This window comes from Saccoglossus kowalevskii, chromosome 1 (genome assembly GCF_978046115.1).
Source record: "Saccoglossus kowalevskii chromosome 1, keSacKowa6.1, whole genome shotgun sequence".
Lineage (NCBI taxonomy): Eukaryota > Metazoa > Hemichordata > Enteropneusta > Harrimaniidae > Saccoglossus > Saccoglossus kowalevskii.
Window position 1 is genome coordinate 130,881 of NC_140641.1, and position 24,340 is coordinate 155,220.

General features: G+C 36.0%; 1 protein-coding gene across 1 annotated transcript in view; it reads left to right on the forward strand.

The window, feature by feature from the left end:
• The window catches only part of LOC100368372 (phospholipid scramblase 1-like), a 103,153-nt gene that overhangs the window by 52,662 nt on the left and 26,151 nt on the right, over positions 1–24,340 (forward strand). The window contains exons 4-6 of the mRNA XM_085498211.1: positions 3,788–3,865; positions 4,764–4,893; positions 12,791–12,965. Coding sequence (XP_085354337.1) covers positions 3,788–3,865; positions 4,764–4,893; positions 12,791–12,965 — 383 coding nt within the window. The remainder of the gene's footprint in view (positions 1–3,787; positions 3,866–4,763; positions 4,894–12,790; positions 12,966–24,340) is intronic.

The following is a 24,340-nucleotide window of genomic DNA, read 5'->3' on the forward strand; positions in this document are numbered from 1 at the left end:
AACAACTTGTAATGGTGTAAAACAATTAAACGAGAGCTGTCTACACCAAAATAAGTATTAAATATTTGTCCGCACATTCATTCTCCCAATTTAACAACTTGTAATTGTGGGAATTAATCAAACGAGAGCTGTCTACACCAAAATAAGTCTAAAATATTTGTCCGCACACTTATTCTCTCAATTTAACAACTTGTAATTGTGGGAATTAATCAAACGAGAGCTGTCTACACCAAAATAAGTCTAAAATATTTGTCCACACATTTATTCTTTCAATTTAACAACTTGTATTTGTGGGAATTAATCAAACGCGAGTTGTTTACACCAAAATAAGACTCAAATATTAGTCCATACATTTATTCTCTCAATTTAACAACTTGTAATGGTGTAAAATAATTAAACGAGAGCTGTCTACACCAAAATAAGTCTAAAATATTTGTCCGCACACTTATTCTCTCAATTTAACAACTTGTAATGGTGTAAAATAATTAAACGAGAGCTGTCTACACCAAAATAAGTCTAAAATATTTGTCCGCACATTTATTCTCTCAATTTAACAACTTGTAATGGTGTAAAATAATTAAACGAGAGCTGTCTACACCAAAATAAGTCTAAAATATTTGTCCGTACATTTATTCTCTCAATTTAACAACTTATAATGGTGTAAAATAATTAAACGAGAGCTGTCTACACCAAAATAAGTCTAAAATATTTGTCCGCACACTTATTCTCTCAATTTAACAACTTGTAATGGTGTAAAATAATTAAACGAGAGCTGTCTACACCAAAATAAGTATTAAATATTTGTCCGCACATTCATTCTCTCAATTTAACAACTTGTAATTGTGGGAATTAATCAAACGAGAGCTGTCTACACCAAAATAAGTCTAAAATATTTGTCCGCACACTTATTCTCTCAATTTAACAACTTGTAATTGTGGGAATTAATCAAACGAGAGCTGTCTACACCAAAATAAGTCTAAAATATTTGTCCACACATTTATTCTTTTAATTTAACAGCCTGTAATTGTGGGAATTACCGGTAATCAAACGTGAGTTGTTTACACCAAACTAAGTATTAAATATTTGTTGAGAAATTTATTCTCTCAATTTAACAACTTGTAATGGTGTAAAATAATTAAACGAGTTGTCTACACCAAAATTAATCTCAAATATTTGTCCACACATTTATTGTCACAATTTAACCACTTGTTAATAGTGTAAATTACTTAAACGCGACTTGTTTAATCAGTTGACATCAATGCAACTTACCCGCAAACCGTGCACAACAGAGTATCATTATTGAGCAAATATAAACAGGAACGTGTCTTGGCATTAGGTTTAGGGTCGGGTCAGGTATGGGCAACGGAATTATTAACAGGAACGTGTCTTGGCATTAGGGTTAGGGTCGGGTCAGGTATGGGCAACGCAAATGGCAAACACCCAATTGGCAAAATGTACACTAACGGGTTATGCCATGTATATAGTTTACACAAGTAAAAACACAAAATTGCCAATTCTTTGGACAATTGTAACTCAATAATAGAAATATGTTGTATTTCTATATATATATACACACTATATACTCTTATCAATTGCAAACACAACCAGTCAATCCATCATGGTCTTGTGGGTCAGTTCTCTACATAGTGATCAGGAGGACCCGGGTTCAATTCCCTTGCCTGCCCATCTTTTTCTCGCAAACACTATTTGGCAATAAAGCTAAATATGAAAACAAATTATTCAATTTGCATGACTACCCACATAGCTCAGTTGATTTGTACTATGTCAGCAATGTGAGCAATCGCTGGTTCGAATCCAGTATGTTTAGTTAGATTTTTGAATGCTAGTGAAGACAGTGCTCCTATGAATAGGACTTAAATCCTATCTCTTGTGTTAAGACACTCTTGGTACAGTGGACAAGACAGTGTGCTGGGAACTCAAAGATCGCAAGTTTGAATCACGGATTGGACACTCCTACAAAAGACATGAAAGACCTTAAAAACATAAACAGCAGATTCAAAAACTCAAGTCAGAAAAAAGAACACAAGAATACTACCTCACATGGAAGCCAGTCGAAGTCGACGAAGAACGAACACAGTTGACAGCTGTAGGTCACGTGCAACAACAGACACAAGGAGCATGGCTGCTCTCCAAATGGGTCCCTTCTTTTGTATTGACCCACTAATGATTACTGATCCCCTCTTTCTAACTCTTCCCCCAAAAATAATATATCGCCCCTTTTAAAATGTATTGACCCACAAATTAATGAATATTCATGAGCACAGAAACGGCTACGTCATGAATAAATTAGCATAATTAAAAAAAATTGCATAAAGTGTAGGTACGTCTTCTGGAATCCTGCTGTATTTTATAATTAAATAACAGGGGGGGACTGTGACATTTATGTCTTGTTTTTTTTATTTACATAACCTGCACCTTATGTACTAAGTAACAGTAATTGACAATAAAACTGGTAGCGAACAGTGGACCTTTGGCCACCATGATTTCCCCTCGCAAAACTGCAAAAACAGCTTGAGTTTTTGTTCTTCTGTTCAGAACCACTGAACACATATATCAGAAAAGTGTATTTCAGAAGTTTCAGAAGTTTTTCATGATTGGTCATGTGGTTTGGCTGCCATCTTGGATTTCTTCTAAACATGGAATAAATTTTTATTCATGCCATATTTTTACACTCTGGAGATGAATTCTTTCATCCAAATATCACATGGCTATGGTCACATAATTACTCATACATGTAACACATATGTTTCTCTTTCATAGTTTCCATTTGAAAGTTTGTATTGTCAAGTCAGCATTTTTTGTTGATTATATCAGTTGGGGGATTTTTGATTAATTGAATTAAAGCCAGCTTAGCATGCTTTTAAAACAACTATAATTGTGCAGAGCAGTCTATGTCTTGTAATAGTAAATACTACCTAGGATAAATTGAAATTATTGGTAGCAATGGTTTATGGTTATTTAGGTAAAGGCAAACCTGGCTGCTGGAGAGCCATGCAGCCTAGACATTTAGTTTACTTGCTGACTGTCCTTGGTTCATACATACATGTAGCTTTATATATAATCTGCTGAAAAAAAACACACAAGTTTTATTAGTCCCCATTTGGATGCAGTCCGAAAACAGGGACTTATGGATCAACCTCTGTGTTTTTGTGCGTGCATCCGGGTCTATATGGACTGATTACATTCAAACTTCACACATACCGTGTACATCATACATAATATGCACATCAATTTGTTTCACGATCTGATTCAGCCATTTTTCTCCCGAAAAATCTTCAAAATCTTTTTGGATGGATTTTGCTTAGACTTGGTACAGACATTGGACATTATAGGACCTTGATGCACGTCATTTTGTTTTTCAGATCTGACTCAAAATGGCTGAATGGCAGTCATTTCGTTTTAATGAATACCATATCTTTGACATGCTTTGTCTGATTATGTTCAAATTTTATATATACATTATACATCATGTCAAAGATATACAGATGGACACCGATCGGTCATTTTGTTTAAATTAATGCAGTTCCAGAGCAATATCTCCCAATATGGACAAATACTTGTTTGACGATCAGAAACAAGATGACTGAATGTCAATCATTTTAATGTTTGAAAAATCATCATAATCAAGCATATCGCTGACATGTTTATATTCCAGCTATATTACTATGAACAAACTATATATCTTAAATTTGATAAATAACAGGGACTGTGCCATGCATGTATATTAATCAGGTATAACACTAACAATATAATCTATCCTTTGCAGCATTTACAGGTTTTGAAACAAACAACAAGTATGAAATTAAAAACAGTATGGGACAAAGGGTTTATTTTGCTGCAGAAGGTAAAATCTTTAGTAATAGTTCATTAGGGGTCCAAGCCAATTGGAGCTTGGGCCCTTCTTTTTTTTTTTTTTTTTAACTTCTTCCACTTTTTTTGTTCACACTTGTTTAAGAAAAACACTGAAAGGGCTTCAAACTTTCTGTACTCAAGGGCTACTGTGAATTAGTGTCCCCACTTTCAAAGTGGTGGTTGGTCACATGGTTTGGTAGCCATATTACTTCTTCTTGTCTCAGTGATATGAAATTTGTTTTTGTAGCATTGGTGATTTATGGTCTACTGATATCACAAATAAAAATTTTATCACATCACATGACTAATTAATATTCTAAAAAATGGCATACTTTTCAGTTTTTAGCAACAAATAATGTTTGGAATAATGAGTAAATGTTATTAGACATATAGGCTCTCCAGGCCGAGTTTATGACGTAGCACTAAACAACCTCAAATTTTGCATTATATCGCTTTTCAATCAACCTCTTATCGCTTAATTTCTGACTTGTCTTTTTCAACCAAAAAACAACTGCGTCTTTTTTTTTTACTGAGTACTCACTCACAGAACCATATTTGGTCATAAAAAAAAATTCTGCACGAGAGTTACAAAAATCATGAATTAAATAAAACTTTTGTTCATAAACTCTGGTAGTACATGTACCAGAATTAATATGTGCATAAAATAAAATGTGCATAGTTATTCATTGTAAAGATATAGAAATCTATGACGAAATTTCACAATTTTATTTTCCAAAAGAGGCCTCAGTATGGCATACAGTGAACTAAAATTGTCATTTGCATACTAAGCCCCTCTAAAACACAAGCCTGAATCTTATTAATATGTTATGCCAAGCATTCCAAAACACATTACCGGTATATTCATGTGCTTCTTGTTGTATATCCTATAGATACTGACTGTTGTACACGACAATGTTGTGGTTCAGCTCGTCCTTTTGATATGAAAGTTCTTGACAATCAACAACGAGAAGTTATTCATCTTCATAGACCACTGCGATGTTCTTCTTGTTGGTATCCATGGTATGTACTAACCTTTTTTGTTCCTGCTGAAATGAAATTATGACCAGTGTGCCCTCTAAGCTGATATGACACACCACTGACGACTTAAGATTTGCTTTGCAACAATTAGTTTCACTAATTAACTTATAAAACATTTTGCTAATACATGTACTGTTATAGAATATTTAATTTGGTAAAATGAAATTCACATTTTATAAACAAAATAAGTGTAAAAAGAAAGGAAATAAGGGACCGCAACTTTTTTGTTTGTGCCTCAAGACATCTATACAGTATATTTTGACCTGAAGATCGACCTCCCCAGAGTATCAGGTTCATCTTCAGTGACAGGAAATGATAGATATTTCATGCGTCTCAGTGTTGGACCTTGATGTAGCCCCAAAGGAAATCATTTTGACATGACACAATTAACACTCATGAATCTGGCAAATAATGCAGTGGAACATGACATGTACTATTTTTCGATGAACACTAAGTTCAATTAGATAAAGCTAGCTATACAATTTTCAAATGCCTCTATACTACTATTCATTTTGTCAAGAAGTTGGGTAGTATTTATTTTGTGTCCATTATCAGGTTGTGAAGCAGTAAATAGCATAACATAATAACAACATTTGTTTACACCTTGTAATAACTGACAATGTCATTATTCAATATTACCATTGTCATTGCATGGGTTTGACGTTCGAAACTATTGAAATTTTCGTCCACCGGGCATCGGCAAACATCACCAGAAAAGATAGTATCAAAAGAAGGGCATGCCCAAACACTTTTTCTGTGATAATATTTTTTAGGAATCCTCAGGAATTTTTGTTGTAGACACTCAAAATCTTGTTCTTGTTACAGTTGCTAATAATTAAAACATGTGAAATACGTGAAGTCAAACGTTCATCTGTTGAATTCCTGTCTGTGAAATACGTATTTTGACCTTTCGCACCTAAACAAACCGAGTACGCATGTGTGATGACCATAGTTTCATGATGCGCATACATTTTATGGTCACATTTAAAAATCTGCAAGGTTATGTCATATTCCGCCAACTTGTTACTTGTGTAAACAATCGCAAACTATCATCGACATCAAAGATGAGCTAGACAATGTCCTCATCAGGATTAACTTGGGTTGAAACAAAAGAAAATAAGCCTGTAAAGAAGCTTAAGTGGCCACTGGAGAGGCGTCGTGGCTCCTTCCGTTAGTACCTTCCATGGTTGGAAGGAGCTGTGCTGTTCCTGTCCTCTGTGCACATAAACAAATCATAGTAGTTTAGTACAGTACCTTTGTTAGCCCTTGTCACAGCACACAGTCTGAGATGGGGGCTCATGGATTTTGCTTTGTGTGTCCATTTATCTGTGTCACATCATGAAAAAATTTCTTGGCCAAATTGCTGTAATGTGCTGCAGTTCAGCAAGTTTCTTCAAAATTCACGCACATTTAAGGGTATTTTTAGGCAAAAAAAATCTTTTTTTGGGGGGGGGGGGCAAAATAAGCTGAAAACAATATTCTGTCAGCTTTGTATTTACCAAATTTAAACTGGGATTGTATACTCAGTATTATGAGACACAATTTGAATATTTGAATATACGTATGATGAACCAGTCATGGCTGCTGTTTCAGTCAATTAAGCCACATCTAGATTTTCTTTAAAGGCATAATCAAACAATTTTATTAATTCAATACTGCATACTCTGTGGGAGCTGATTGTAAACTATATTAGTGTGCAATCAGTTGGGTACTCCTACACAGTCTCATTGCGAATTCAGCGCGAGATATATGATCATGGTCTACTGGTAGTTATTATCTTTATTAGTTGCATGATAGAAAAAATCTACTGATTGGGGAATAGATTGGAGGGATAGATTGTTGTTCTTCCTGATAGAAAACAACTTGCCGAGTGCTAACAATATCTAGGAAATAACAAAGAGAAAAAAACGTACACATCGAGATCGTCCAGACAAAAGAGTATGTCTGCAAGAGTCAAGAACCTTGTCAACTTGTTGTCGAATGGTGTGACTAACAGACCGATTGTATGTCAACTTTGGCCGAAGATTGAACAGTTTCATGGGAATCTTTTGCAAAATCTGCCATTCATTGCTGTTGAACTTGTTGGCTACTGTATAATATTCTCTTCTGATGCACTTGTGCTTAGGTATATATGTTGTGATGAACACACTGTTATGTTCACCACAGATGCCAGAAAAGCTTCTAAAGCCAACTGAACCCGTTTCAACTCCTTCCAGCTGATATATCTGTCCAAATGTACTTGCTGATTCATCATGTGCACCTCCACCCTTGATATTATCAAGTTTGTTGGCAAGGCGGGGATAAAGGGTACACCCCAGGAGGGGTACCCCAAGTCAGACCTGGTACCCATGCTGAATTATAGCTTTTCAAGTCGCTAACCACATACTTATTTTTGTGAAATTGTACCCCTTTTCAACTGCAGAAAGCTAAAATAAATACCATACCCTATATACATACTAAAATCATACTTTTTCCAAGTTGAGGGAACATGAATTCATGATATAATATTCCTTTTGCGCAACACATTCTGTCATCATCCATCTCAAATTCCTCACATTCATTTGCATTTGAAGCATGCGCCACGTAAAACATCTCTTTTGTCCAGCCCCATTTTGTCAAGTAATCTCGCCAAATAATACAGAACGCATTCGGAACCCGGAGGCACAACAATCAGATACAGTTGTTAATAAAACAACGCTAACTTGCAGATTCTTCGGCAATTTTGTCATGATTTTTCTACTTTCATTTGTTTTATATTTTGTGGAAAAATGTGAGGTGACAGCCCGAGAAATATCCCTTTTTAGCTCCGCTCTTGACTTTGTTTATGTACCTTGGGCAACCCTAGCTTTCTCAGATTTGTTCATTTCGTTATAATATCTTCTTATCTCTAATATTCATGAATATTTTTCTGATTGCTTTGATACTATACATATAGGTACCTCAAGTAGACTTCTCTCAGACTTGTTCATTTTGTGATGATATCTTTAATTATTCAATTTTGATGAATATTTTTGTCATTTTGGGTAAAAAGTGTTATTTTTAAATTCTTGTTGAAAACAGCAAGTTTGATTGCTTTGATACTATACATATTGTTCATTTTCTAATGGTATCTTCTGTGCATTGCTAACAGTGGAGCTATCTCAGCCAACAGGCTGATGCGTATCTCCAAGACAAGTGAAAGTGGACCCTTTATTTATATATTTTATAATATTCAACCCTAAACACGGTATATGCGAATGTGCATTAAATAATTTAAAACTAAATAACACCCCTTCACGCGTTTTTTACTTCACCTTGCGTACCATATTTTATTCAGATTGATTGCTACATCAATCAACAAATGATCATTGATGGTCCACCAAACTAGGGATTCTATGCACCTGCTCGAGAGGTGTATAGAGAAGTCTAGGTATCTTTTGCAAGACATACTTACTGAAGACATCGTCAGGCATTTATACAAGGCTACACAGAGTTGCCTTTATTACCATGTAAATATCTGTGAAGTCGAGTAGCAATGAATGGTGTTCCCTGGGTCTCATAAAAACTAGCTAGCAAAGTCCCCGTTCGGACGAAGTCTGAAAATGGGGACTATCAATTTGGGTTTGTTCCACCCATCCATATGTACATCTGTCCAGAGCTATATCTCGGACACCCATTGACGGATTTCATTCAAACTTTATATGAAGACAATACATAATGTCCTACATGTGCACGTCAAGCAAAAATGGTCGACTGGCAGCCATTTTGAATGTAAAATATGCTATTTCATAGTTCTATTTCTGATACCTAAACGTGTCCGAAGCTCTTTCTCAGAGATGACTGGGCCGATTTGGATCAAACTTGGTATGATGATCATACATATTGGGTTATAGGTTCACTTCATATTTTTTCCGTGATTCGAACAAATATGGTCGACTAGTGGCCATTTTGTTTCTCATGGTACCCATGCTACTTTCTTTTGAATGCAATAAACATTTCTCTTTAAATTTTGTACAAAGATAGTATACCAAGGGATACATTTGTACCAACATTATTTTTGTGATTCGATTCAATATTCTTGACGCCCAATTTTTTTGTAAAAGCATTATAAATTGTCATTTTTTTATGTCCGCAGCTGTTTCTCAGAGATGACTAGGCCAATTTGGATCAAAGTTGGTATGATGATCATGCATATTGGGTTATAGTTGCATGTCATATTTTTTCGGTGATTCAAACTAATATGGCTGACTGGTGGCCATTTTGTTTTTCATGATACCCACGCCTTCTTTCCCATAAATGCAATGAACATTTCTGTTTAAATTTTGTACAAAGACAGTATCAACATGAACATTATTTTTGTAATTTGATTCAATATGACTGCCCAATGTCCAATTCTCATGTAAAAGCACTATATCATAATTTTTTACCAATCCATCTCCTATTAATGGTTTCAATCTAATCTCAATGACTTCATCAGCATCAAATTGATATGTCAGATCAAAAAATTTTGGATGGGGACTGTGTCATTAACAATGACTTGTTAATTGTAGCAGTGGTGTACGTGTCAAAACAATCGTCTGGTCTACAACATTTGGAACTTTTAGGGTAAAACTACTTTTTACCAATTATAACATCATGTATATTAAGAAGCCAGAATTTATCCATTTTCCAATAAATTGTACTTCCAGGTAATATAAGGATACTGACTTGGGGGTCAACAGCTTAATTATTATTCCCCGTTAGGATGAAGTTCGAAAACGGGGATTTATAATTCGGTCTTCGTCCGTGCGTTGGTCTGTCCGGAGTCATATTTCAGAATCCTTTGGACCGATTCTGTTCATTCTTTGCATGTGCCTAGTACTTTATGTGGGACATATGCACATGCAGTGGTTTAGCAATTCATTTCAAAATGGCCGACTGGCAGCCGTCTTGTTTTTTGAAAATGTTGTATTTTGGACATGATTTGTCAGTTTTCATTCAAATTTAATACATGCATGTAGATTATACATGTTAGGACATGGGTTATAGTTGCATGTCATATTTTTTCGGTGATTCAAACTAATATGGCTGACTGGTGGCCATTTTGTTTTTCATGATACCCACGCCTTCTTTCCCATGAATGCAATGAACATTTCTGTTTAAATTTTGTACAAAGACAGTATCAACATGAACATTATTTTTGTAATTTGATTCAATATGACTGCCCAATGTCCAATTCTCATGTAAAAGCACTATATCATAATTTTTTACCAATCCATCTCCTATTAATGGTTTCAATCTAATCTCAATGACTTCATCAGCATCAAATTGATATGTCAGATCAAAAAATTTTGGATGGGGACTGTGTCATTAACAATGACTTGTTAATTGTAGCAGTGGTGTACGTGTCAAAACAATCGTCTGGTCTACAACATTTGGAACTTTTAGGGTAAAACTACTTTTTACCAATTATAACATCATGTATATTAAGAAGCCAGAATTTATCCATTTTCCAATAAATTGTACTTCCAGGTAATATAAGGATACTGACTTGGGGGTCAACAGCTTAATTATTATTCCCCGTTAGGATGAAGTTCGAAAACGGGGATTTATAATTCGGTCTTCGTCCGTGCGTTGGTCTGTCCGGAGTCATATTTCAGAATCCTTTGGACCGATTCTGTTCATTCTTTGCATGTGCCTAGTACTTTATGTGGGACATATGCACATGCAGTGGTTTAGCAATTCATTTCAAAATGGCCGACTGGCAGCCGTCTTGTTTTTTGAAAATGTTGTATTTTGGACATGATTTGTCAGTTTTCATTCAAATTTAATACATGCATGTAGATTATACATGTTAGGACATGTTAGGATACATGTCCATGACAATGTCTTTCGCAGTTGGATCAAAGATGGAAGACTGGCAGGCATCTTGTTTTTTTTTTTAAATGTGGTATCTTGGACATGCTTTGTCAGTTTTCATTCAAATTTGGCACATACTTTATACATGTTATGATACATGCCCATGACAATTTGTTTCAAAATCGAATCAAGGATGGCCGATTGACAGCCATCTGACTTTTTGGCCTTACTACTATATTTCCAAGATTTATGTGCCATTTTCATTCGTATTTAGCACATACATCATACATGTCACTTTATTTCATAATCAGATCAAAGATGGCCGAATAATGGCCGTTTTTTTATTTGTGGCCATATTACTATTATATCTCTGTCACCCATCTATCATTTTCATTGATATTTAGCATGTCATAAATGGATACATGTCAATTCAATTTGCATTTTGATTTTGCAATTTGGCCGACTGGCGGCCATCTTGTTTGTTTAAAATGTGATGACTTGGACATGCTTTCACTTGTGATCTATGTTTGACTCCCATGTGCGAAGCACAAAATGGGAGTCTTTGCAGTCAGTGTGTCTGTATGTGTATGTGTGTGTGTGTGTGTTTATGTGTGTGTTGGTGTAGACGTAGAAGTAGAGCCAGTAGTCCAGACATACACAAACAAAGTGGTTCAGTTTATATTAATATTATTATAATTGTACCATACCTTACCCCGATACTAAACCTAAGCTTTGCAAACATTTCTATGTTCAGTCACGGGATATTCAACTCTAGTTTAATTAAACTTAATTTAAAGTGCAATTCGCCATTGTTTTGCATTGTAATTGAGTTTAATTAACTCCAATTAAAACGCAACCCTATATAGGAACGCGTTTTAATCGAGTTCATATCGCAACTATATTAAAAGTTAATTCAACTATATTAAAAGTTAATCCAATGGTGGCTCCGCAATTCATGGGACACCTGTATGTATGTGTGTGTGTATGTGTGTCCACCTGTTCCACTGATACCTCAAGAACCATACATCAGTTTTGATGAAACTTGGTGCATAGATGCTCTGGGCCAATGTGCAGATTTGATTAGGTTTTGGTAAAATTCCATGCATATTAATTACCTAATTTGCATGATAATAAGCTAATTTTTAGCTGTTCTATGACTGTTCCACTGATATCTAAACAACCGCTCCTTGGATTTCGATGAAACTTGGTACATATATGCTCTGAACTAATGCTAGGTTTTGATTAGTTTTTGGTAAAAATTACCTAATTACTAATTACCTGATTTGCATAATGATTAGTCAACTTGGTTTTTCCACTGATATCTCAAGTACTAATCATCACATTTCAATGAAACTTGGTACATAGATACTCAAGGACTATGCAGAGATTGATTGTTTTGGGATAAATATTTGTGCATATTAATCACCTAATTTGCATAATTAAATAATTTTCAGCTTTCACACTGATTTTTCAAGTACTAATCATCACATTTCAATGAAACTTTGTACATGGATGCTGTAGGACAACAGACAGACCTGGATAATTGTGGGTTAAAATCTGTACATATTAATTACTAATTTGCATAATTAACCACTTTTAAGCTGTCACATTGATATCTAAAGTACTAATTATTCCATTTAAATGAAACTTAGTACAAAGATGCTCCAGGACAATGTACAAACCTAATTAGTTTGGGGTTAAAATCTGTTGATATTAATTCCCTTTCAGTCTCATTGAAACCATCTTCACATTGCTTGTCATAAGATTCTTTGCTGTCTTTTCTGTGCTTTCTACCTTCTCCATTGTTTTGTGGATATCCTAATATGCTCAAAACACCACTTTCTACCATGTTTCTTTCATGTTTCTCATGATCCAATGTCTAAACCTGGTATAGCTAGGCAACCATGTAATGTCTGGTTTGATATCTAAACAATACAATAGTGTAAGTAATTGGTAGTGACCCATGTAAACAACAACACTACCTAAAGCAGTTTTGCAAGCTAAATATGTATCATACTCAATTATCTCATTCAATTCAACAAACTGTTTCTTAATGTTTCAGCTGTCTTCAAGAATTAGAAGTACAGTCTCCTGTAGGAACAACCATTGGGTATGTCTCACAGTCCTGGAGTATTATGGTTCCTAAGTTTAAAATCCAGAATGCTAATCGAGATACAGTTTTACTTATTGAAGGACCTATATGTACTTGGAACTTGTGTGGTGATGTGGAATTTCAGGTAAATGTATTTTCTTTGTCTTCATTATTCATAGTCAACCTCACCGGTCTTCATCATTGTTGCTGTTGTGAACTCTTTTTCAGGTGGTTGAAAATAATTTAAACAGTTTTTATTAGATCATCTTCAAATTTAGATATCTTATCAATTACTGGTGTCAACCAGATTTACATTTTGGCAATATTCAGTAATAAAAACACTCTTAAGGTAGCAAGATAGTTTATTGGCAAAGGAAATACCGACCTACAAATTGAAAGAAGGGCGTATGTGAAACCACCAAACGTACATGTATATATATTTAGGAAGACCCTGGTTTAAAGTAAATATTATTTTTTCAATATTGTGTTTGTTTCAGAATTCAATAAGACTGGTCAATTTGTAACATGGTTAAAATTGAAAATGGCGGCACCACTATCATGATAATGAACCCAAAAGTCACGTTATTGTGGAAAGGAAGTCATGAAATTTGATTCTGTATTTCTATTTTTTTCCCTTTGTTTAATTTATTTTTTCTAAACAAAAGATTCCTATTTCCAACACTTTGTGATTTTATAAGTGTGCAGTCCGTTTTTGTACAACAACAGTGAAAAAGTGCCACATTATGCAGTCAAAATTAATATACGGAAGCTTATATCTTATAGAATCCATGCGTCCAAACCACAGTCAGCTGGCGCATGCGTATTAATAAAATAAATGAGGTATTTACTATCCCTTAAAATTCCCTTAAATAGAAACACCTACTTACACAAAGAACATAGAACACATTCCCTGGGTATTTGAAACCAAAATTGTCATCTAACGGTAAGGCTGTCGCTGATTGGCTGTTGAGTTGGAATGAACATTTTTTGGTTTCAGATACCACAGGAAAGTGTTCTACATTCTTTGTGTAATTAGGTGTTCGTATTTAAGGAATTTTTCCACACAAAAATGATGAATTTGGCTGAATTTTGTTATTGATTGGCTTAATAATACCCCAATGGATCGTATTTTTGTCTTGATTTGTAGGAATCTGAAAAATGCGTTTCACAACTTGTCTCTTATTTAGTTTTATGCCACATTCAAGATGGTGCCTCCATATAGTAAATATTGCATTTATTTTATTATCACGTGTGCACCAGCTGACTGTGGTCCAAACCACAACTTAGTGACGACGGCCGGACGACATCATTTTCGATCATTCACATCTATGTGCTCTGGAAACAAACACTGAGAATATGTGACAATTGTGAATTCTCGCTTTGGGGGCGATTATTTTGTGTTTAGCACATTGTTTAGCCTAACAACTGAAAAATCAGTTATTTGGAACATAAAAACAGGACATCGGTCGCTGTTTCTGTTACTGTTACAACTCGATTTTTTCATAATCATGTCAAGTTTTTCAACATTCCTTCTTGATAACGCATAGTGACGTAACTATTTATAACCCGTGATTATGCAAAGTGGGTGATATTGTTGTCACATTGCAAACAAATCTTATATCTACTTGAGGTGGGGTAACAGGTATTTGTTATTCGTATGTTTTATTTGAGCCTCAATTTACTTCAGTCCCGGAACAGTTAATGGCAAATGACAGCGACGACTCGGCGGCAAATTCTCCAGGGCTCTCCATTTGGGATTTTAACAGGGCACTACGCCCTGCTTTCTGAAATTAAAGCCCTGTCTAAAATGTTAGTGCCCTGTTGTATTTCCTGGTCACAGACAAAGAATTGTTTCAAAACAGACCATCACCATCTCGTGAAAATTCCGGCTTGTTATCGTAGCAGGTGATAACCCCACCGAACAAAAAGTTGCAAGTTTTTGAACGCCATAAAAAAATAACATTTGGTCTGGGAAAGTGAAGTACTGTACCCATATTTTTACGGTCAAGGTGACATAAAATATATAAAATCGATATAGATCCATGGTTAAAACCAAGTTCACGCGTCACCTGTGGCGGCAACAACTTCACCGTCGAGCGGAACAAAGGCAGCCCCTTGCACAATTGGTAAACGACCAGCATAGCCGACGTACCATTACAGACATTGCTGATCCCATGAAGTTCACACAAATGCTTGCCCAAACACATAAATGTTTATATTTTGACGAATATCCGTTGGATTTTCGTGATTTAAAAAACCTGATAAAACAGTGATGCTTTCAACTCACGCCATAAGTGGAGGATATAGATTCACATGATTTCTTTTTGGGAACAAATATTCTGATTAGTTGATTTTCACGTCAATGCATCGTTTTATCCAATCAAAAGCATCTTTACATAGTAACAGGCTTCGCCTATTTACCATTTGCTATGTACACATGGCAGCATCCATCGGAGCCGAACTACTGCTCCTCCCACGGATTAACAAGAGATTATCTCCAATGCGTTCACACGGTGGCGGGCCGAACGAGAGCCGAGATCTGCCAGAGTTCAACTCAGTTCGATCAGAGCCGAATAAAGCTCTCAAATAATTAGTAAGAAAAAAACAGGACTGAGGACTGAAAATGATTTTAGTGTCGTGTTTGTGTTGTTTCTGTACACGGCACGATGCTGTTGAGCTGGGAGAAAACAAATAAACAGTCACGAGTCTGAGCATAGAGGTAGAAAAGACAATGCACTGGCGTTATGATTTAGGTACTAAATAAACAGGAAACACGGCAGCTAAAATGTGTTACAGCTTATTATTCATCATGCAAAATTAGCATTTTGTAATTATTCAACTGTTGTGATATCTAAACTAATAGGAAGAATCTAAACCTACTAGGAACATGTCACCGTACCGTGATCGTTTCTGCAATTTTTATTTTTGGTGTTTTTTCAGTCGTTCTTTCAAGTTTTTGTCGCATAATTTCGTACAAAATTTTTTTTGTTTCTGGTTGAGCTATCAATCTATCGCAGTAATTCTTTACTCTGCAAAATAGATATTAGGGCACCAACCTCTTCATCGAACCAGAAATTGCGTGAAATTCTTAAAGATGTTGTCTCCGCCATAATTGAAATGCGAGGTTACTTGAAGAAGACAATTCAGGCCATGATTTGGGCTCCGATAGTATGGCTGTGATGCATATACACGGTCGGGCCATGTTGGGGCTCAACCCTACCGGAGTTCAACCCGGATAGTTTAGTGGAACCGTACTTGGCTTGAGTCGGCTTGAGCCAAACGTGTATACATGGCCATTTTTGTTGACTCAAGCCTGAGGGCTCCGATAAAATGGTGTCGTGTGAATATAGCAATTATCTAGGCCTAGTTCAGTTATGTTTGTCAGTCATGAATATTAATGAAGAGGTTAATATGTTTTTGACTCCCATGTGCGAAGCACAAAATGGGAGTCTTTGCAGTTAGTGTGTCTGTATGTGTGTGTGTGTGTATGTGTGTGTGTATGTGTGTCCGACTTTTCCACTGCTATCTCAAGAACCATACATCGGTTTTTGATGAAACTTGGTGCATAGATGCTCTGGGTCAATGCGCAGATTTGATTAGGTTTTGGTAAAAATTCATGCTCGTTAATTACATAATTTGCATGATAATTAGCTAATTTTTAGCTGTTCTATGACTGTTCCACTGATATCTAAAGAACCACTCATTGGATTTTGATGAAACTTGGTACATAGATGCTCTGAACATATGCGCAGATTTGATTAATTTTTGGTAAAAATCCGTGCATATTAATTACCTAATTTGCATGATAATTAGCTATTTTTTAGTGGTTCCATGACTGTTCCACTGATATCTGAACAACCACTCATTGGATTTTGATGAAACTTGGTACATAGATGCTCTGAACTAATGCTAGGTTTTGATTAGTTTTTGGTAATAATCCGTGGATACTAATTACCTAATTTGCATAATGATTAGTCAATTTTCGGTTTTTCCACTGATATCGCAAGTACTAATCATCACATTTCAATGAAACTTGGTACATAGATGTCATACGACACTGCACAGACCTGATAGTTTTTATGGTAATATCAGTACATATTAATTACCTAATTTGCATAATTAATTAATTTTCAGCATTTGATATAAGTAGTTAGCATTACATTTCAATGAAACTTGGTACTTACATACTCAAGGACTATGCAGAGATTGATTGTTTTCGATAAATATTTGTGCATATTAATCACCTAATTTGCATAATTAGTTAATTTTCAGCTTTTCCACGGGTATCTCAAGTACTAATCATCGCATTTCAATGAAACTTGGTACATAGATCCTTTAGGACTATGCAGAGACCTGATTAGTTTTAGGGTAAATAATTGTGCATATTAATTACCTAATTTGCATAATTAATTTTCAGCTTTTCTACTGATATCTAAAGTACTAATCATCACATTTCAATGAATCTAGAATTATGCAGACCCAATTAGTTTCCGGTAAATATTTGTGCATATTAATCACCTAATTTGCATAATTAACCAACTTTCACACTGATATCTCAGGTACTATACATCACATATCAATGAATGTACATGGATGCTGTAGGACAATAGACAGACCTGAATAATTGTGGGTTAAAATCTGTACATATTAATTACCTAATTTGCATAATTAACCAATTTTAAGCTTTCACACTGATATCTAAAGTACCGTAAAAACTCCAAAAATTCGACCGGTTTTAAATAATTGGTGTTAGAAATGTGACGTGTTTCTAGAGTCAAAATTAAGGTGCATTTTCGGACGGTCGAATTTTTCAGAATAGAAATCAGCAAATGAAAAAATGGGGATGATAGACAGTGTGCTTCATTAGTTTTTAAAAAATGCAATGTCCGTCAATTGACGTAAACTTCCTCATGTTTCACGGTAAAAGCAAAGGTCGTGGCCGAGTTGTAACTCAAAATCTAAACAAAGTCATCAATCAGTGAGTATTATGACAAGCAAAACAAAACATCAAGACGCGGAGAAGAGGTCAGCATAAAACTAATAGGTCAAAAGACAAAGCTGTCTCGCACTACCTAGGAAAACTTGCGAATGTTCGAAGTACAGGTACCCATTGGACAAAAGATACATGGACGTTTAGCAAACTATCTCCCCGACCCAGTGCAATGTATCCGGTTAGAATCAAAGCTCACGTGTCCCTTATTTGAGGGACCAAATTCTGCCGTAAATTCGCCCTTGGATTAAAAAATAAAATGGGACTTTTAAGGTGTATTTTGGCGTCATTTTTCGGACATTTCAATCAATCCTGCCGGCTAAAATAGAGTCTAAGTTTTACCGTAGTCATTGACGTCTGTCTATTCAAGAGTACATGTGTATGATTTTTATCGTGACTAGCGTGAGCGGGTAAGCTTCCTTTCGAGAATGGGCTGTTATCACTGTGAACAATGTTAAATTATTCTTCAGATGACCAGTTTATTTTTTAAAAACAAGTAATTTTTTTATTTAAAAAAAATCATGCCGTTTTCGCATCAAAATCCAAGCCAAAATATCGTACTACAACATCAATCTCTTCCGCATTGCGTTCAATAACATTAACATATTTAAATAAGCTATGGTAATTTGAACACGCTGGCATCATCCAGCTTTTTGATTGGTTAATTAGCGATTTGACCTATTTGACCTAAGAGAACATGGCGGATATCCTACAGCATCAAACGTTTATACGAGACCGGAATCATTCGCTTACGATGAAACTAAGTTGACTTTTATTTGTATTTCATAACCATTCAACAAATTTATTTTGTGTACATTATTATAATCACTACTGAGTACAGTAATAATCAACAATTCAGAAACGCAGCATGCCGAGATTTTTGTGTTCGTTTTTATTTGAAACTTCGTTTATTTAGAATATATTTTCGTTACCAATAAAATAAAAATCTCTCAGTCAATCAGAAACCCGGATTCATGCCTTCGAGGAAGGTCCCCTTTGAACGCTCACATCGGTTTTTTTTTCGTTTGGGGGAAAACTAAAACTGGTCGCAATTTTCGAATAAGAATGAGTCGGCAATTTTTAGTGGAGTCGAAAATTTGGAGGTAAATAAAACACCGAAACCCGGCAAATAAATAGGAGGCCGAATTTTTAGAGGGGTCGAAATTTTGGAGTTTTCACGGTACTAATTATTCCATTTCAATGAAACTTAGTACAAAGATGCTCTAGGACAATGTACAAACCTAATTAGTTTGGGGTAAAAATCTGTTCATATTAATTCCCTAATAAGCATAATAATTCATAATTTTTTGGTTCTAATCACATTTCAATTAAACTTGGAGACATAGATTTTCTGTTACATTGCGCAGACCTCATTAGTTTTACACTCAAATCTGGTCATATTAATTTTCTGATTTGCATAATTAGTTTTCAGCTAAGTAATTTCGAATTATATTTAATGTGTCTCCAATACTCTCAGCACATGGGAGTTCTTTCTAAGCTTTCTTTGATTCTTTAAGGAAGAGAAAAAACATACATTTTTTCACCAGAAAAAAACATTCTTTTCAGCAAAATAAATATGACACTACATAAATTAAGTTAATGCCAAAGTTCCATTTCTCCCATTTTTGAAAAAAAAAAGAAAATTCCCCAAAAACTATTTCGCTACCATTAAGATCTTTTATTTAGATACTACACGTAGTCTAGTAGTAGTAGATTATGTTGTACATTTTTTGTATATATAATTTTTTGCTCCAAAATTTGATTGATCAAACAGCTACCACATATTTCATCCATGCATGTGTTTGACTTACTATTAAAAAACACAAACTAGCTCACTAATACATACCGGGGGTAGTTCTGTTCGGTTGAATTGGGGGTTCTCAAATTATCAGCATTTGCACGTTCGTTGTTTGTGTGCTTGCGCATATTGCGACCCCTGGTGTCAACAAACCGGAAGATAGGACAGATTTTGAACGTTTCAAATGCGCAGTCACAGTGCACCGAACATTAATGTTTCCAACTCGCAACATAAAAATCCCCTGAAATAAAATTGCCATCATCTTTCAACTAACTTGTATCAGCCTCTGAAAATTTGCACACTCTTCTGCCTAAGCAAGAATAACGAACATTCAAATTATCTTTGGCTATAGCGTAATATTTATATTTTTGACTCCCGTGTGCAAAGCACAAAAGGGAGTCTTTGCAGCTACCCTGTATGTATGTATGTATGTATGTATGTATGTATGTATGTATGTATGTATGTATGTATGTATGTATATTAGCATACACACGCTTGTCTCGAGCCTCCTGATTTTCGAGCGAATTTCACCTGTCAAAGACTTTTGTGAGTACTTTTTGTGGTTTAATTTGTTTTATAAACGTTTCCTGCCTTCATTTATTGTGGTATTTTGGTTTTCTGGCAAAAATCTGCCGTGCTTTTCTCAGTTTTTATTTTCCGCTTTCAGTTTGACTGACGTGGCGGTGCAGCCAAGATGGCGGCCCCCACAAGTCAACAACGTGGCAATCCATTTGCGGGTTTGACCCGCAAACATGGCATTAAATGCGAATCCATCGATGGTGTTGGCATCGAAAGTTACGTTCGTGCAATTTCTGAGGTAATCGATTCAAAAAATATTGTGGCTGCTTCCAGGGTTAGTGGAAGCGTGATTGTTTTTCTAGACTCCATAAAATCAGTCGAGGAATGTTGTGCAGCTGGTTTGAGCACAATTGGTCATTCTTTTGTTTATGTTGAGCCGCTTGTGAAACCGGCAACTAAAGTCGTTCCACCATTCATCCCGAATAACTTACTTGAACGGGAACTGGCATCTTATGGTCGTGTGGTGTCAACCATTCGCATTATTCCTTTGGGCTTGAAACATCCTACCTTTAAACACGTGAAATCATTTCGTAGGCAAGTCTACATGATTACCAATGAAAAACTTGAAGGATCAATTACCGTAGATTATGAAGAAAGGAAATACAAGATTTACCTTTCAACTGATGACATTGTGTGTCATAACTGCCATAAAAAAGGCCATATTCAGAGGAACTGTCGTGAAAAAAACGACAACAATACACGCTTCATTAATCATCAAAATATTCAAAGCACTAGTGTAGAAATGGAAAGTGAAACCGAAAGTTTTCCGCCACTTGTGCCTATGACAAATGACAAATCAACTGACAATAACGAAAGAATTTCCGCAACAGAAAACAATGATAAACCGAATGAAACACACGATTTAATTGAAAATCAAATTAGTAAAACATTAGATACAATCGAGACAAACGATAATTCAAATGAAAACACTACTTCAAATGATAAACAATTAGCCACGCGTGTCACAGTTTGTGATGTTAATGAACCCATTGAAAACAGTGTAACCATTGGCAACAATACACCACTCACTCAAACAAAAGACGATCTCACTGAAACTACTACTCCTTCCACTTGCGACTTTTCTCTTGACCTGCCTTCAGACGTCACTGTAATTGACGAGGCGGGGGTACTAACCCCCCACTCACCCTACATTCCTGTGATAGAGCCGCATTTGGATGTCTTCGACAGAAAGCACTTTGAGCCACCTAACCCTGCAGAGGAAAAAGATGACATGGATTCAGTGGCATCTGACATGTCTGACTTGTCTACCATCATGCAAGAGGTTTCAGAATTAGAAAAAGGAAAAGAAACATTGCTATCTCATGAATCCGTGGCTACATTTTTGGAGGAATCCTACAATTCCCGAAAACTGGTTCAAAGATCTAAGCAGTTTTGTCCGGATCTAAAATTACTGATTCACTCTCTAAATCATTTTAGAAAAAAAAATGAGTTGCCTAGCAAAGAAAAAATACGGATTCAACGCATGACTTTACGGCTGGGTAAGCATGTACTCAAGGGGTCACGTCTGCAACTCACAACCCAAAATGAAGAAACCACAAAGGAGGAATTGTTAAACAAAAAACGAGGGATTCCCTCCGATCTCCACGGTAAAACAAAATAATGTAAATAAATTGTGACATAGATTGTTATGACATTTCTGACATGCGCACAATGTCTCACTTTCTTGCAATTATGGTATGCTTGTCTGTTGTCTCATGGAATGTTCGCGGATGCCGCGATTCTATGAAAAGGTATCAAATATTTGAGTTTCTCAAGCTAAACCACCCAAGTAACTTTTATTTCCTCCAGGAAACCCATACCACTCTTTCTGATGAGCCCCAATGGCAAATAGTCTGGAGAGCTCCTATTCTTTTCTCACATGGTAACTCACACTCAGCTGGTGTGTCTATTCTTATAAAACCCAATTCAAATACTAAAGTACTAAGTGTTAATAATGTGGTTCCAGGGCGGTTGTTGCATGTGCTTGTTAATTTGGATGGCTCTCTGGTTAACTTGATAAATGTATATGCCCCAACTGATGGGACAGAGCGCCTGGCTTTCTTTAAGGTTTTAAAAGGCTTTTTAAATGAGGTTGGACAAGAACCAATTGTCATTGGTGGGGATTTTAACTGTACTACAAATCCCAATATTGACAGGGTCAACAGCCCTGAACCTCATCCACGGTCAGCTAGTCTTCTCTCAAACACAGTTTTGCGTTTTAAACTCACTGACGCCTGGCGCCATGTTAACACCACAACCAATGAATATACTTGGATGCGGAATGATAGTAAATGTCGTATTGACAAAATATATATATCAAAATCACTTGTATCCAGAATCAAACACGTCTCTATTCAACCACATTTTAACTTTTCAGATCACTGTTTAGTTAAATTAAATCTTACCTTTCAACACATCAATAACCGAAATCCAGTATGGTGTTTTAACACCAGTCTTCTCCAGGACGAACATTTCTGTAAAATAATCAACGAGTACTGGATTATATGGCGTCGGGAAAAGGCACGCTTTGACAATATACAGATGTGGTGGGAGATTGGAAAACTTAGAATCAAAGAACTAACTAAACAGTACACTACAAAATTACGCAACAGCTATAAACAAACAAAGCACTCTATACAATGTGAAATCAATAATATTGAGCAACAATTGCAGTCAGATCCTTATCTTGCCACGAAACTGACTGAGAAAAAGTCGCTACTTGAAAAACTAGTGAAAAACGAAACAAAGGGAGCTGCTATCCGCTCCAGACATAGAATACTCAACGAAAATGATGCCCCTACATCTTTTTTCTTTGATATGGAAAAACAAAAGGGTAGCAAAAAAGTTATAGCTCAGTTACAACAGAATGATGGCAATATCACTGATGATCCCAATACAATGCGTCAGCTAACTAGGGAGTTCTATTGTAACTTATTTTCGCCAAACCCAGTTTCATTAGACTGCCAGCAAAGACTACTTTCCAATCTCCCTCAACTTGATCCTACACTAAAAGACAACTGTGATGCGGATATCACACACGAAGAACTCACAGCAGCAGTAAAACTCACTTCAACTGACACTTCCCCTGGTATTGATGGCTTGCCTGGGGAGTTTTATAAACACTTCTGGCCAAGCATTGGTGCCGATTTGCATGAAGTTTTCTTGGCTTCAATTAAGGATGGTAAACTGCCGCTTTCTTGTAGAAGGGCTATTATAACCCTTTTACCTAAAAATGGGGATAATAACATGTTAAAAAATTGGCGCCCTGTCAGCCTATTGTGCTCTGATTACAAGATTTTCACCAAAGCCCTCTCTCTCCGTTTAAAATCAGTACTTGGTAGCATAATCCATGTTGATCAGAGCTATTGCATCCCAGGCAGACAGATTTTTGACAATATTAACCTGATGCGTGATGTCATCACGTATGCTAACTCTAACAACATATCACTAGGCATTCTCTGCTTAGATCAGGAAAAAGCGTTTGACCGTGTACACCACGATTATTTGTTTCAAACTTTGCAGGCCTTTGGGTTTGGTGAGAAGTTTATTAATTATATTAGACTTATCTACTCCCAAGCCCAGTGTCTTGTTCGAGTCAACAATGCCCTCACAAGTCCATTGTCATTTGCCCGAGGTATTCGCCAAGGGTGTTCGTTGTCGGGACAACTATATGCTATCTGCATAGAACCTTTACTACACAAGGTTAGAACTGAGAGTGGTGTACACGGTCTCCAAGTCAGTGAACCAACAAATGAAAAGACTAGCTTGACGGCATACGCTGATGACGTCAGCTTCTTTCTCACTCACAACAACGATTTCTGCAGGCTTCAAGAATGGATCTCCATTTATGAACAATCAAGTAATTCCCGCATTAATTACGGCAAGTCGCAAGGTTTATGGGTCGGGCGCTGGAAAACTAGAAGTGATAAACCCCTCAATATTAACTGGAACAATGAAGGACTTAAAGTCCTTGGCACATTTCTTGGTAACACCGCCACTTGGATGGACAAAAACTGGCAGGACATCGGGGACAAAATTGAATCTAAGATTGGATGGTGGGCGAAATACGCTCCAACCATGTCTTACAAAGGCCGATCACTAGTCATAAACCAGTTAATAGCATCAAAACTACTTCACAGGCTAGTTTGCCTGT